This window comes from Schistocerca gregaria, chromosome 5 (genome assembly GCF_023897955.1).
Source record: "Schistocerca gregaria isolate iqSchGreg1 chromosome 5, iqSchGreg1.2, whole genome shotgun sequence".
Lineage (NCBI taxonomy): Eukaryota > Metazoa > Arthropoda > Insecta > Orthoptera > Acrididae > Schistocerca > Schistocerca gregaria.
Window position 1 is genome coordinate 450,983,239 of NC_064924.1, and position 17,610 is coordinate 451,000,848.

General features: G+C 38.9%; 2 protein-coding genes across 2 annotated transcripts in view; both read left to right on the forward strand.

Moving 5' to 3' along the window:
- The window catches only part of LOC126273380 (pro-resilin-like), a 367,374-nt gene that overhangs the window by 278,820 nt on the left and 70,944 nt on the right, over positions 1-17,610 (forward strand). The window lies entirely within an intron of this gene.
- Positions 11,730-16,164, forward strand: LOC126272108 (pro-resilin-like). Its single transcript, XM_049974702.1, has 3 exons — positions 11,730-11,795; positions 13,984-14,493; positions 15,670-16,164. Exons 1-3 carry the CDS (start codon positions 11,790-11,792, stop codon positions 15,955-15,957), a joined length of 804 nt encoding a protein of 267 aa, XP_049830659.1. The 5' UTR covers positions 11,730-11,789; the 3' UTR covers positions 15,958-16,164.

Consider the following 17,610-nt stretch of genomic DNA (forward strand, 5'->3'; position numbering starts at 1 on the left):
ATTATTTCTACAAGTACTGCATTGGGTCTGCACCTCTGGTGGTCCACCAATACCATAATCTCTACCAGGACTACAGTGGGTATGTTCTGTGATGACCAACCTACCAATATTCTTCAAAACTTCGACTGACTCTGCTATGGGTTTGCTCTGTTGTGGCCCATTACCTGCCAGCATGTCAAGAGTCAGCACTGTCTTTCCGTTGAAAGGACGACAATACTTCTTCAAGACTGCATGGAAATCCACTACCTCTGTGTGCATTATCTTTAACTGCTCAGACTTTGAGAAAAAAACTGCTATCTTACTGTGATGAGTGATAAGGACTGGCTTTATGAACTGTGAGAAAATTTTAGCTTTTGACCATCATTGTATCAATAAGTGTGTGCATTTGATTTATTTGTTATTGTAATTATAATTATGAAAAATTTTATCAAATTATTATTGGCCACGGCCCAAAACAATTTGTAAAATTTTTTGTGGGGAGCATGGGGGATATGTAAGTAGGCTGTTTAGGGTTTTTTATCGGTAACGCCACATAGCGCTCTGTATGAAAAATCACTGGCTGTGCTGTGTGCAGTCAGTGGCTGGTTGGCATTGTTGTAATACTCGTCATTGTAGTGTTGGGCGGCTGGGTGTTAACAGCGCGTAGCGTTGCGCAGTTGGAGGTGAGCCGCCAGCGGTGGTGGACGTGGGGAGAGAGATGGCGGAGTTTTGTAATTTGTAAGACTGGATGTCATGAACTACTATATATATTATGACTATTAAGGTAAATACATTGTTTGTTCTGTATTATCAGTTGTTAGTGCCTTCAGTAGTTTGAATCTTTTATTTAGCTGGCAGTAGTGGCGCTCGCTGTATTGCAGTAGCTTGAGTAACGAAGATTTTTGTGAGGTAAGTGATTTGTGAAACATATAGGTTAATGTTAGTCAGGGCCAATCTTTCGTAGGGATTTTTGGAAGTAACATTGTGTTGAGCTAAAAATTATTGTGTTTCAGTTTAAGCACAGTCGTGTATAAATTTTTCTAAGGGGTCGTTTCAATATCTACACATTTTAAGAAATTATTAACTCCATTCCAAATGAATACATTTTTGTCTGCATAAATGGTATTAAAGAAAGTTGACCTGCGGAACAAAATTACGGAATTAGTTGCATTCTCTGCTTCACGATGACTACGTCACCATGAAGTCATCGACACTGCAGCCAACAATATTAAGCATACAGCTGAATGAAGAAAGAAACAACAGTAACAGGTAAGTCATCTCCGCGAATTTAAAATCGGTAAAGGAGTATTAGTACGTAGTCACCATCTTTCCAACAGAGCCAAAAATGGGTGCAACAAGTTCAAGTTGCTGTGGAGTAGTCCGTACAGAGTAAGAAGTATTCTGCATCTAAATGCTGTTCATGTAGAAAATTTGTGTATGAAGAAGTCATGAGGGAACCATCATATCAATAACGTAAAATGTATTATTGACTGAAATTTTTTTTCTCTGTTTGAGACGATATTTGATACTACACTGTCACAGCATGACGTAATAATTCCTTTTCGATTTTTGTACAATTTTAGCACTTTTATTTCCACTTTGTACTTTGCATTTGTTATGTGTCTAGTAACTTAGTACGATTTTATACACCGCTATATTTTTATAGATACCCACCTTTTAGGTAGAAACTAGATTCCACATGTTTACTGTATATTGCCATTACTATTTACTCATCATGCTCATTTACCGTTTCAGAACAAGTTGTTGCCACGTAAGGTAAAAAGAAGAGAAGTAAACATACATACTTTTTGAAACATCAAGGATATGCAACACGTTAATGGAAAATGAACGTAAGAAATGTAACAAAGATCATCCTTCGTCATATACCAACTAATTATTTCTCTTGCAAGTTTTACAGGAAACAACAAAGTATAGACTTAACGATAACATCTGTATATTACAAACTAATCAATCCTTTTTTTAGTGTGCTACATGAGTATTATAGCAATACCAAGAATGATATGTGCTAACAAGTTTTCTTTCTGTGCTGGATATAAGTTTTAATTTCATTATGGTAATATTTTATAGAGTGATAAATATGAAGACACAATGATGTTCTACTAATGATAATCATGATTATATGTGAATGATAAGGTAAAGAAAAGTGATGACACTTAGGTCACACTGTTATAATGAGAAATGTTTTATGATCATTTGAAGTTAATGAAAACACAACAATGAATTATTGGAGGTAATTTTTTAACTTTGTAGAAGAACATGACATTATGTGATACTCACCTATGTTACTCCTCTTATTACAAAATAACATATGGTTTCGATTGGTAGAGTAGTCATGTATGTTCTGCTTTATATACTGCATGTTTCTGAAACAATGATTCTTTCATATGATATGTACACTATCATTAAGCACCTGCTGATATTACTTTTGTTCACATTAACTTTGCCATTAACAATTCCAGCAAAATAATTTCCTCTTTCTTTACAGGTTCAACGAGCTATTTCTCATCACCCATTGTTTTTTCTTTTGTATGCTTTGCAGTCTATGCTTATACTATATGCTTCTAGTTGCTATGTCATTTCTTTAACATTTTCATATCTAAGCTTAGAATAGTCTTGTGATCACACATTTTCATCTTGCTTTATTCTGACAGACCATTTTTACGAGTATGGACAATAATGATTTTCTTTTGCTGTGAAAATGCAATTTCCTTTGGCTTATTCCCACTTATACCAGTAGGTATGCACAGTCCTTACATCTGCCAGTATTATTTTATTTTCACTTCTCTCTATGAGATATAATATTTGTATGTAGTCAATATTAGCAACAAGTACCTTCTTCAAACTGATGTACCATAAAGAAATTCCACTATGCTGATCTTTATTATGAGCTCTGACAGCGTATAGACTGATTAATTATGAACTACATATTTGTCATTTATTACTGTCCATCTTCATGTACTATTCCCTAGAATAATTTTGTCTGTATTCATTACGTTTTCCACTCTACTTACTGGCACAGTCATTGACATACTATATGTAACCACTACTGTTCTGCGGACAGTCACTAGCAGTAAATTTATTTATCACTAGATTACTACTATAATAGCTTCACTATGAGTGTAAACACACTCTATGTATCATCATGTTAGGTAGTGAACTATGAACATAACTTCTCTCTTTTATATTGATGGCATTGCCATAAATATTGCAGTTTTACCTGCATGACGTTAAGATTTTGTATGAATATGCACATGAGCACTGTCATACCTGACTATTTGTACATTCATGATTCCTAGTCACAGATGTTAGATGGTTAAAGAAAATGCTTCTCAAATTAACTGTGATATTTCTATGCTATTCATAGGCCAAATGCTCATAAAGATATCTATTTCTTTATTAACTACGTCATTTATCCTACATTCCTGAACTTTTGTCAGCCTAGACTTATGTAATGTTATTTGTTGTATTATTACTGACAATTGCCGAAACAACCCTGTCAAATACTTCAAAAGAATGCATCAGAGTTATGAATGGTATATTCACATGGCAAACTAATTTCAAGTTTTGTAAGAAAATATTGCAGTTAACCAGAGATGGTCAGATGTAGTATCGGTTGTGCAGTAGCCTCGCTGCTCAACAGCGATAGCTCATGCAAGATGTTATAGGTAATGTGTTGGTGTAAATTTAGATCGAGTGATGTACGGAGGACCCTCAAGTGTAAAGATACACAGTATCTGATGTATGATGGATATATACTTACTCGCTACAGGCAGTAATGATTTTCTTGTTTGGAAGATACAATGATGTTTGCTAACTGTCAAAGCAGTATCAACAGACGTTGGTAATAAATAAAGTAAAGAAAGTCGCTTTGTTACTAATGCAACGACTGTATTCACAAGCAATTATTGAGACAATGTATAGCACTCACATCCAATAATTTTGTAAAGCTAATTGTTAATGTATAATCAGTTGATGGTGTTATTTATGAGTATTATTAATGTGTAAAGAATCAAATGACAAGTTACTTACCTCAAGTCAATGCCATTTCCCAGATAAATGTCTTTTTAATTAACTATTTTTCTCAAGAAGTTATTGTTTCAGTCACATTCAATTTAATTAAAATGTATGCTAAGCAACAGCCATGTACAATACCTGTTTGCCAACTATAGAATTTAAAGTACTAACAGAGAGCAGTGTAAAGAGTATTACCATTGTGCACATAAAGGTACGAAATTTTATTATTTCAGAGACAGCGTTCATTAGGCACAGGGCAATTGCTTTCAGAACCTTTATTTTATTACCAGGCCCAATTTCGAATCAATAGTGTTGCATCAGATTCAGTTTTTGTGTTACGTAATATCATGCACTTCTGGTTCGGTTTAAAGTTACTGAAACATTTTACATGCTCTCAGCGAAATTAAATTTCCATTCTCGTGGTCAGAGAAGTTCACTACAGAGCAAAGCGCATAAGCGACGAGATAAAATACACGTTCACATGCCGTTTCTATTTTAACAGTTGTGTTGCAGACTACTGTTAGTTATGAAATTACAATAATATCTTAAGTACTCGATTCAATATATTTTCACCATAAACTTCAACGGCCATGAAAAACTCATCTACATAAAAACTATCTGTGGAAGATGCTGAATTATTCTGATTTCCCGTTATGTGACTTTGATGTCTTTAAATTCTTTGCCGTGAAACTGTCAACACCAAAAATACGTTCACAACCGAAAATTCATAAGCTTCATCGTCCTATACGTCCTATATTTAAGATATAGTCGAGGGTGTTTTATGAACAAGAAGTCGAAACTTATTGTCCGCAATTATTCTATTTAAGAGAGGAATGTATCACTTAAGAATAGCTGTGATCTTGTAGCAGATGTCAAAGCTATACTATTACCGGTGGGTACCGAATTTGCTTCACTGGTCTTAGTAAACCTTTACACTGACATAACTATCTATGACAGAATCCAGGTAACTGAAAACAACCTACTAAAACACAGTAAGTTATCCAAGGCGGAGGTATGTGAAGTCAATGAACTGCTAGAACCAATCCTGTGATATAATTATTTCTCTTCTAGCAACAATGTTTACAAGCAAATGATGGTCTAGGAATGGGCAGCTTTGGCAGGAATCCTTGCAGATATTTACATTAAACACACCGAAAATCAATTCTTAAGGTCATAATGTTTGACCAGAGATAAAATACGTTATTACAAAAGGGATAGTGATGATACCATCATCCTGTGCAGTGGTACAGATGAGGAGATTGAAAAACATGCAGATACTCTCAGAAGAATGACAGAGCGATTCCATGACCATGTAACAATTTCATTTTCATAATCTGTAATACGTGCTATGTTTCTGTAAATGTAACATCTTTGAAGGTCTTAATTCTCAAAACTAATATATATTATGCCGTATAATGCACAATTAATGTGTAAGAAAGGGGAGATTTTTTGTGTGATAAATGTAATGAATTAATGTGGAAACAACTGGATACTCCACCTGTGTAGGTACTACAGTACTTAACAATACATGTCGTTTAGTGGCTTCCAATTGTTTCAGCTGGATCTATTTAGTCACCATCACATTATTTTTTTTAAATTTTTTTAACTGTGATTTCCAACATAGTGCACTGAAACATGTAACCGGATGTAAAACAACCTGAAGATGGGCACAAGCCCAAAACCAGTCGAACATTAAATAAAATCAGCTTATACTGTGAACTGTAGCGGTTATATTTTAGAATACATTATATTTAAACTCCAGCTTTACGTAACATACCGTATATTTGATCCAGTTTTCGATAACCATAACCCTTTTCTAATTTATTTTTTCTCTAACTTCCTTGGACTGGAGAACCTCTTCATTAGCTCTAATTCTTTTTTGTTGCGGTAGCCGTATGTTTCTGTTGGTGTGTCGTTGTTCCCGTTTGACAGGACACTTACGTTAAAAGGAAGTTACTTGATGTGATATTAGTGCCAGCGATGTAACTTTAACACAATTCATGGGTTATTACAACTTACAACTGTTGCCATCATTTTTATTACTACAGTTAATATACCAGATGTGATGACTGTGTTTCCTTCCATCTTTTATCACTACTTGGATATTTTTGAACTGTGTGATATATCGGCGGATAACTGGCACAGATCTCAGAAAAAAAAGGTTCAAATGGTTCTGAGCACTATGCGACTTAACTTCGGAGGTCATCAGTCGCCTAGAACTTAGAACTAATTAATCCTAACTAACTTAAGGACATCACACACATCCATGCCTGAGGCAGGATTCGAACCTGCGACCGTAGCGGTTGCTAGGTTCCAGACTGTAGCGCCTAGAACCACACGGCAGATCTCAGTGAAGTGGGGTTTTGTAGCTGGCAGATGAATTTTTATCAATGTTAATGGTTCTTTTAGTGTCAACCGGTATCTTTTGGACTGGTGCCAAAAGCCACCGGTTAGCATCACATTTGCTGCAATTTGGTTTTTATGTCCTAAAATATAATTTTTTTCAGTTGTTTCTCGTTGATTCTGTTGTCACCTGGAATGTCAGTGATTTACACTTCCTTTGTCTCTGCATTTGTTGGTTTGACGTACTGGTGTTCCACCATTCGATAGTGATTTGGGATTTTTCGTTAACATTTCCTGAATTGTTGTCCCACCAGTTCTTTGCAACTTGCAGATAGTATTTTGACATACGCTCCAATGGATTGTTTCTGCCACAGCACTGTGTCTGTCCTCGTAGTCATGCTGAACGGTCTTTCTGCAAGAAACTCTTGAGAAGTTTTCTGTTGCCGTCTTCATTCGGAGCAGATTCTTGGTTATATATCACTTCACGTAGTCTGCCAATGCATGCTTTCCTTCTTGCATTGTCAGTTTCATCTGCAAGAGTCCTCTAACAACAGTTTTTCTGTGCAAGTACAGTTTATCAAACTTAATGTGAGGCTGAGTTCACGATTAACTGTCATGAGTTGTCACGTATTCCTGCCCAGATTCTCCATCTCTACTTGTGTCCAGTGTTATGGGCCAGGTATTGATTGTCTTGATGAGGTTTCCGCGGTAGCGGCTGCTTTTTAAAAATCTTGTAACCTTTGAACATAGCTGCTAAGGTTCAGCGACCGTGTCAGAATTATGTTAGAACAAATAAGCCCTTGGCCACGAATATTAAGTCAAAAATGACCAGGTTTCGACACTAATATGAGCGTCGTCTTCAGAATTAAACTAACTGTTCTAATACATAATAGGTATATAAAACATTAATAAACTAAAGTGTGTACTGAATGGAAAATGATGAAGTACTTAGAAGCCATATTCTAAAAAAATCCAAGGCGGAAAGGCGACGTCGTGAAAAGTTGTAAATAAGACAAGATGGCGAGCCTCTAAGAGCTGCTCGTACCTGAGTTAACACGGGATGCTCTTCGCGGAATGACACGAAATGTGTTCACAGCACCGAATACGAACAACTGTCAGCTGTATAAGGGAATGACAACAATGAAACTTCGTGCCAGACCGGGACTCGAACCCAGATTTCCCGCTTTACGAGAGTGGTCATCTTAGTCATTTCGGCTATCCGTGCACGACTCACGACCAGACCTAAAATTCTATCTGTCGTCGTTCCTGCTACATAAACTGCACTTCTACCTGCTTTATGTAAGTCCCGTTCAAATTTAGAATTAAGAAAGTAACAAATATAAAATGCCAGCACTAGGCGCTGCGTCTATATATTCAGCGGGAAACAAATTCCGATGCCGTAGCTGACCTTAAAATTCTAGAATTCAACGAGTGAAGAAAAAAATTTAATATTTAGCGCTGTGGCCATTTTCTCTGCTTTTTTTCCAGTACCAAGAAACTATACTGTACACAACACCTCTCCCAGTTAAACGCGCGTCCAGAATGTTCGGCAGAGATGAATCAATCAAGCAGGAGAGTTAAGTGACGGAGTGCAAATTATACGATTTTCTTCTTACAAGATTTGACTGGTAACACGAAATACAATAAATAGAATCTAACAGGACGAAGATCTGACAAAATAAGAGTAACTAAAAACTAAAAACTATTCGCCTACGCCCTAAAATGATAAAAAAAGCAGTTACATAAGAGAGTTCCTAGATTGTAATTATCATCACTGACCGCTAAGGCGTTTAGAATGAGGAATGCAGCAGATGCATGAAACAGCTAAGAGATTACAATTACATAACTTGGAGGGAGTAACCACAGCGAAGTTGGTGCTGGTCGGTGTAGAATCACAACGGCAAAGGTACTACGGTCCAAGAGTCCTATGGGGTGGCATACAACGCTGACAATCCTGTCCATGACACAGGAGCGGACTAGAAGGGCGTCTATGTCTGGAAACGACTAAACATTCAACACTACCGCAGTTATACTGCTCAGCGAGTTGAGTAACTTTATAATACACACGCACTGTGTATATCACAAAGGATGGCAGAATTGAAAAATAATTCCAGAAATTCTGCCTGGTCTAAGAAACCCAAACACCCAGAAATTTACAACTCAACTCCGCTTATCTCCAACTTACAAAGGAACTGGGAACGAGGCAGGAGTGGGAATGAGACTCTTACAAGATCGGAACAATCACAATCACGCTCGCTTGCAAAAGTTCGATCTATCCTTTCACGCAAGATGTGGGTATCTTGGAGGTAAAATTCACACTAGGTGAATAAGCGGCAAGGCGTCTTAATTGTGCGGCCATGAGTCAGCTACCATGCGTTACTAGTTACTGCACGGAAAATTAATCAGTTCCGGAAGACCTGAGTGAACTCTACACCAAGAAATACGTTATATACATGCAAACTTTCCAGTGCCCAAAGTCAGCCTACCTTGCCAGGGATTCGAGCCACATGACCCCCTTCACATCGATAGAGGAGAACGGCGATGCCGAAGCAGCAGCATTACTCCCTGCTGCAACGCCTCGTTACGCAGATTGCGATACCACCACCAGGGCCCTAGATAAACAGCGCTCTCCGTACAGTGGACGCAAACTCATGTGGTCGAGATGGGCAATTTGCAAAAGGAAATGGACAGCACGGTGCTGATGACCGGCGTGTCTGATTCTTCAATGAACTTTGACATGAATAAAATCGATGTGACAGTTTAAGCAATTTGTTTCTGTAATAACTTCAAACGGATTCATTATGGTGTATAATTTAAGACATTTGTGCATTAGATAGTAGACCACTCTATTGACAACTCACATTGTCCTACAAACAGCACTATAGAATCTCTGTGGTGGCGGAAGCTGTCGCGAGCACACAGGTCGACAAAGATGTAGCGCGAAGATCGATAGTAGGTGCTGGATCAAGCGCGCCTATCACGAGAGAGGGCAGAGACACACCGACGAGCAACAATCCGCCAACAACCTCTTGACAACATGTACTTATGCCGACGTCACTGACTCACTGGGTCATTAACTCACTGACTTAATCAGGCTATGACGGTGCATAGCAGGCTAAAGTATGTATTAGCGAGATTACCGATTTTTCCTGCAAGTGGACTATCATGATGAGCTTGTACCGCGAACATGGACTCTATTCAAGATAATAAAATGAACCAGTTTATGTAAATGAAGAACCATATAAATTCATGTGTGCATTTGTGTTGTAGAAAGATGATTCAACAACCTCTCCCCTGCTTCCTTGTGGTAGGAGACTCTACAATTTCTTTTTTAACCCAGGATGTGTATTTTCTTTTTAGAACAGAGTATGTAGGTAGCTATGTACCGGAAGTATGTAATATCACGTTAAATCCAACAAAGAATTAAGAGAATTTGCAGAAATGTTTACAGAAAGCTATCTTGCTTTGTTCTGTATTGCTAATGTCTTTCACAAATAAATTAAATGAAATCAAATTACTGTATCTGTCTATAGCATTTCACTAGCAATCTCTCAGTTTCATTTTGAGCATAAAATTCTAAGCAAAGATGCATTTAGAAAGAATGTGCTGGAGTTTCCAGAGTTAAAAAGAATCATGGTTCACAATTGTCATAAGATCGGAAACGAGAACTCACAGATCAAATGAAGAAATAGCCGAGAAATCGAATATTAAATCAGACACATAATTTTCATGGATCTAAAAATAGTATCATTCAAAATTTGACTGCAAGTACGCATTCTAATCGTATACATTTAGACACTGCTTCTAAACAGCATAATCAAATAATTGATCTAACTGCATCGAACCATGAGGCCGAAATAGGTCGATTCAGGGAGCTACTGTCTCATACAAGACGATATTTTAATTAATTTGAATTATTTAAATATAATTCAGGAATCATTACCTACTTCCCGTCACTTTACCTATAGAAAATGTAACTACAGATTCATGTTCCACGTCAACTATCGATTGCTGAATATAACAAAGGTAGCTCATCCCATTTATATTTAAAATTCCTGTTGCATATTTTGTTTTTATGTTAATAACACTTAAACTTACGTTGCAAGAAAAAGGTATTGACAATATTTCCGCCATTACCATTTCTGTAGTGATGGCGTGAGTTATACAGAAAATTGACCTTCATCCTTGATTGCTAATACACAGAATATGATTAGAATTAACAGTAATGTCGGCATTAGGACGTATAGATCGTTTGACGATGTAATAATGATATAACGATCCACTTTGTTAAAAGACGCTACCTGAATACAAAAGGGAAAGGCTTTGAGGGGGGAGGGGCAGAAAATGACTGTAACTGACAAGTAGAGAAGCAATGTGTGCTGGCCATTTTGCGTCAGCCTTTGTTTTTGACGTAGCTTTACGTTGATGATATTGATTTCTGCTATCTTGAATTTTAGTCACTGTCTGTAACAGCATATATTTGGGCAGCAAATGATAAATAAAAGTAGAAGAAAATCACAAACGCAATTTTTTTCTTTTAGGTTATTCATTGGTAGCACAAAAGCTGAAAAACATGAAGAAAATCCTTGGCCTTAAAGAATAAGTAACAGGCACTATTGTCGAAAAGGAAGCATCCTCGAAATTTGTGTATTTTCCGAACTGCATTTTTACGTTATAGATATCGAAGTACCAGCAGCCAGTTACGTAAAAGAAGTTTAATTTTTCAACCCTTTTCTCGAGCTCAGTGCCCGTCTTCAGAAGGTTATACCTATAGTATTATTAGAGAATGTCAGTGTGATGGATATAACCTTCTGAAGAAGGGCAGTAAGTGCCCGAACAGAGGAAAGATGTTAAATTTCTTTGAAGAAAGTCCTTGCTAATTATTTCGAGATATACTGTACACCTACAGTGGTTATGTTTACGTTTTCAGGCGGCCAGTTCACGTGTCAGTTTAACTTAATGCTGGTCCTAGTCATTAAGGCTGCTTATAAGATACCCGAAAAGACAAAAATAGTCCTATTACAGTTGTCCACAAGGATCTCCTCGATGTGGTGTAGCAACGTATCTTGAACAATCTCACCTTACCTAAAGATCAAGCGCCCCTAGCCGGACAAGTCCTTGAAAACTGCAGCGATGCCTTTACGATGGATGAAAGAGACGGGAGATTACAGGCTGTTATGCGAAGCGTGCCGTGGGCTGTCTCGGAAAGGCGGCACAGTGGCCGGAGGGTGCGGCCGTGAAGGGTCTTCCGAGGCGCCACCAAGGTCTCTAACGGTGACGTAACGGCCTGCCTACCCATCAGCCCGCTAACTGGAGCGGCCGGGCCGAAACTCTCGCAGCGGCGACCCGCCCAGGAGTGCAGCTCCGGTATATATACTGGACAGCTGGTTCGGCAGACTCACTCTGCTCCTGCCGTCCACCTTCTACACAACATGAAGGTAAGGCAGCCACCGAGGGCGGCCGCGGCACAGGTGTGCCTAACACGTTGCTACACTTATATCCGTGTACATGACGCCTGACAAAGTAATTAACAGTCTTATCAGTAACAGTAGCGATACAAATGATACATTCTAAACTTAGTGAGTTTAGACGTCCTTGTCATGAAGTTCATTTTTCCCGCGCCCGGGTTCCCGGGTTCGATTCCCAGCGGGGTCAGGGATTTTCTCTGCCTCGTGAGAACTGGGTGTTGTGTGACGTCCTTAGGTTAGTTAGGTTTTAGTAGTTCTAAGTTCTAGAGGACTGATGACCATAGATGTTAAGTCCCGTAGTGCTCAGAGCCATTTGAACCATGAAGTTCATTTAGAAACCTAGGGCATTAATGACACATCTTTCTCTAATTGCATGTGACCCAAGCTCGATGTCTGTGTGGCAACTTCTTAACCTTAAAACATGCTAAAGATATTCGTGCACGTAATAGAATGCAACCGACAACTGCCCACCCCTGATTCCTTAAAGCGTCGGACTCCTATGTATCAAACATCATCAAATGTCCGATTACTCTGCAAATGAGTTAACGTGTTTTATGTGACTCCTATTTTTCAGTCATTTCAATGTTTATGATGCCATATCTTCTGAATCTCGTGCGATGTTATAATTTGTTAGATACATTCAATGGTAAACCGTCGGAAAAACGTGTTGCTATCAGATTATGCAGTAAGGAAATAATAAATTAAAACGTCATGCCTGATGCTGAAATTTTACCGTTTGAACAGCTTAGTAAGTTATATAACTTTTTCACAGTAACTGTTTTGTGAGGTGTCAGCGAGAAAATGTTTCGAAAATATTTGAAATTGTATGTAAAGTTTGTTGGAAGTAACTAAGTGCTAGTATTTTCGGATACTAGATGGACTCAGGGTAATTTCCGTGCTCTGAGTTACACATCTTCTTCTTGAGTTATACACAGCTTCTAACTTTAAAGTTTGAGTTCTTGTGTTAAACAACAGTGGTAACATTGGTTACCGTAAAATCACCTCAGTTGTACTCAGTCTGGCTTGGCTAGCACTTGAATGGGTGACCTTTCAGGTCTGCAGAGAACTGTTGGCAAGCGGGCTCCACTCAGCCCTTGTAAGGCCAATTGAGAAGCTATTTGAATGCGAAACATAGGCTATGGTCACGAAAAATGACAACAACAGCATGTTCTTCCACATCGACCTCCAGAGACATCTTAGGCTGAGGATCGATACCGTTAGGCCATCAGAGGCTGTTCGAACAAAGGTAGTAATATTTGTTAATGAGTAGATTATGACAGCAATTTAAACTTTTAAATGCCGTCAACAATTGTATGAAATATGAAAATAAAATTTTTGTTGCTCCTAGTATATAGTAAGCAGGCCACTTCCGACTGGAAGTACGTGATCACGTGGACGTGTGTACGTTGTAATAATGCATTTAATATTTCATTAGTTAAAAAAAATAGCTCTGAATAAACTTTGGAAAACATTTACGTAAATTTTGAATTACTTATTCTGCTCATTCAGTGGTATCCAATTATCTTCTATTTCTCACTGGATTGTACTGCATTCAATATTTGATGTTTATGCCATGCCATGCTCATTATGTTGGAGGCTTTGGCGCGATGGAAATGAATTTAAAAAAAGTAATCTAAGGAAGTGCAATGTGGACAATAAGAAGTTCAGACTAGAAGAAAAGCTTTCAAAATGTGATGCTAAAGAAGCATGTTGTGGATTAGTGGAGATGATACAACCCCGAATTATGGCAAGAGGAAATTTATGACGCAGTTTGACTAAAAGTAGAGCTTGGTTGATGCGACACATCCTAAAGCATCAAGGAACATTCCGTTTGGTAGTGGATAAAAGTTGTGAGGGATAAACAGTGTAGAGGGAGAATGCAGTAAGCAGAATGAAATGGTTATAGTCTGCATTAGTTACTAGGAGATCAAGAAAATTATTAGTATAGACTAGCGCAGAGCACTCCGTCAAGTCAGTGTTTGGAATGAAGATCACAACATAAGCACATAAGCTTATAGTAGTGGCATACGACACACCCATTTCCGCCTGTGTAGTATAGGAGGCCAGACCCAATGTTCTTAGTAGACCTATGTGTTAATGTTTCAGACTCCTTCGAGATAAGATTTTTGAACTCATTTATGTATTTCTCCTTCAACAGGTTTATGTACTCCTGAGTACGCTTGTATTGTCGGTCGTCGCTGAAGCGCCGATCGACCGGTCGTACCTGCCTCCCAGCTCTGAGTACGGACCTCCCTCGGCCTCCTCTCTCAGTTCTCAGTACGCCGCCCCAGCAGCCAACGGCCTCAGCACTCAGTACGGAGCTCCTGCGCTGACAGGCGCTGCTTTTGGCCGCTCAGGTGCTTCTAGCCAGGGTCCAGCGGCTCGTGTCTCCTCCAGCTTTGGAAGCGCCTCCTCCAGGAGGTTTGGAGCTGGTAGGAGGATCGGCGGTGGTCTCTCCACTCGCTATGGCGCCCCTTCGGCGGCTGGTCGCGCCACTGGCTTTGGAGGCCTCGGCCTGTCCACACAGTACGGCGCCCCTTCTTACTCTGGTGACGCGCTCTCCACTCAGTACGGTGCGCCCTCTGCTAACGCTGGTGGCCTCTCTCCAGTGTATGGAGTGCCTGGATTTGGCTACGGTCGCGCTGGAGCCCAGGAGGATCCACTTGCTGTAAGATTTTGGATTAACTTCCCTTACCTTTTAGATATTTGTATGATACCACGTGGCAACTACATGTGTTAAAAATATTTTTCAGTCGCTTAAAATGTATATTGTGGTGCTCTCAATCTGGGTTTGTGCTAGTAGCTTAACGAGTAGTACTGTCTGTTTTTCATTGGTCACTAAGCATTTTGGGCATAATTCCTATGACTATAGTGAAATTACTTTTCTTTCAGAGTTAAAAGCCAATAATATCAAAATCGTATAAATTTCGTTTTCATAAGATGTAAAACAAATGCACATGCTCTACAAGATACTAATGTGGTAAGCGACATTCCTTACAAAGCATATCTCTCATTCCACACCATTTTATAGTGATATTACAACACCCCTTTTCTTGGTTCTAAGATGTTTATTGACAGTGATCGGTTTGGCCATCCCTCTCTCTGGGGGTATAGTGCTTTGAACCAATGCATAAGAAGTGTGTCAGATATAACATTTCTTTTTAAGGCCTTTGAGCGTAATTGTGTTGCACAAAGTCAGTTACCTGTGAAAGCTGTTATTTTAATCAATAGCATGTGTTGAGATAGACTCAGTGCTCACTATTTTGAATCCTTAGATACGTAGGAGTACTGTGCACATCACATACCTGTTAGGAAATCTGAATAAAGAACTCTTAACGTTCGTTACATGCGCTTAATAAAGAGAACCATAAAATTAATTTTACACATTATTTTTATATTTTTTAGCAATTAACTGAAGGGCGATGCATGTAAATAATACAAATAGGGGTAAACGAGAATTTTCAAAATAAGGAAATAGGTTATGGTGACTCATAATTTTAATAATAGAGGATTATGTGATAACACTGGAGTGTGATTCCAGGTATAGAAATGACTGATCAGTTAGCCCAAATCGAATCGGGACTGAATGGCATGATATTATTCAGATCTGATTCGAATTGATCCAACTGAGCACCGTGTTTCCACAAGTTTTGATTAACCTTAATTTGTTGTACATAGCTTATGATTCACTTTAAAATAGGCAATTATTGTTTCAAGACTGACTGCACATAGAAAATGCTGTTTTAGCATATTTTCTTTGACAGTTTCAAATATTTATGCATAATTTCAGTTTCATAAAAATGTTCCAATCAACAGTTAGGGTATGTATACGTGTCTGTTCCAGGAGCCGGCCAACTACGAGTTCAGCTACTCGGTGCAGGACGGCCAGACGCTGAGCGACTTTGGACAGGAGGAGTCCAGGCAGGGGGAGAGCGCCCAGGGCCAGTACCGCGTGCTGCTGCCCGACGGCCGCAAGCAGATCGTCTCCTACCAGGCGGACGAGGGCGGCTACAGGCCCACCGTGGAGTACCAGGACACCGGACTCACCGCCTACTCCGACGGCGGATACGGCTACGGCAGGGGGCGCGCTGGAGCTGGAGGTAGAGCTGGAAATGGAGGATATCACTACTGAGGATACTTTTACACTGTACAAACGTGACGATTCTAATGTTCAATGGACAGGTACATCTATTGTATATGCTACAGTATGTATCTCTGTGAGTAATGCCTAATACTTTTTTATATATCTGAAGAAATACCTGTGTGAGAGTGATGTAAATACATATATATTTTTTGTACATAGTGGTTTGAATAAACAGATTATCAGTTATACATCTTACATTGTATATCTCTTATTTCCTTCGGTGTTTTCCAAATGTACCCCACATCATGTATGTTGACAAAAGAAACTATTATTTTCATGTAATTCCACTTTTAGTCATATAGCTTGGCAAAGGCATATTGGTGTTAACGAATTTACAGATTTTATACGTAAGGCATAACAGAGAAACATTGATAGCGATCGTATATTGTGTAGGTCGTAACGTGTTCACTTTTTAAGAACACATCTTGGTCCAAAACTGAATAGTATCGGCGATCTGGGAATCAACACTTGAGAACAGTGGCATCAGTGTTTCATCAGATTGTTTTTGTCTCCTGATCAGTGATGCACACCACTTGCCATTACTGCAAAATGATCGCATTACTATGACTGTCGAAATCTTAATACAGTGAGCAGGTCTTTTAACTGATAATTTTTCAAGACTGAATACATGTCCAGAAATTCGTGACTTCGGCGCTGTTTATACATCCAAAAGGAGCTCACAAAACTTCATTGGACTGTTGTTCCTCATCCACACTACAACACCTTCCCACTTTCGTCTATTTGGTCCAATGAAGGATAAACTCAGTGTGTAGCCTTGCGTGGTTTATGGGGATGTTACTGCTGCAGCAAAACGTTGGCTCTGGCGTCGTCCACTAGAGCTGTACCATGCTTCGTACAGGTCCTCCCAGTAAGATAGCGTAAGGCCGTCGCATTGACCGGAGATGATGTTCCAAAATAGGGTTTTATAGCCAAAATAGTGGCGAATAATATGGCGTATTGTAAAGTGGCATGAAACCAATCAGGTTCTGCATTACGTGTTGAACGCCCATCGTATTATTGGGACAATGTCGTATTGTCCCAGACACAAGAGTAAATCATTATTGTGGTATGTGTGTATGTAAGTGAGTGTGTTTCATTGTGTGTGTGTGTGTGTGTGTGTGTGTGTGTGTGTGTGTGTGTGTGTGTGTGTGTGTGTGCGTGCGTGTGTGAGAGAGAGAGAGTGGGGGAGAGAGAGAGAGGGGGGGGGGGGGGAGAAACAGAGATCGCAGCGAAGATTATTGATATATTACTGATCGAGAAACACGTGTTTCACTACAAAAGTATGTCTGTTGTGACTGGTACACAAATATTGACTTGAATGATATTGGATATTTTTAGAGGACATTTTGCAGCATATGAAATAATGTATGTGAGACTAAGTAGTTAATAAATCACATCTGTGAAATAAAAATGTCCAGCATGATCCAACAAATGAAAAAAGTAAGTAACAGCTACAAGAAACAAATCATTAGTAAAATGACATGAAGATAAGACTACGTATTTGATTAGCTTGTAATCAAATGCATTAAGGCTATGTGGTGAATGCTACACCGAAACTATACACTAATGTTTGAAGAAGTAAATGCGATATGTGCATAACAAAGGAATGAGAATCTTAAAAAACTACATGATAGCTATAGG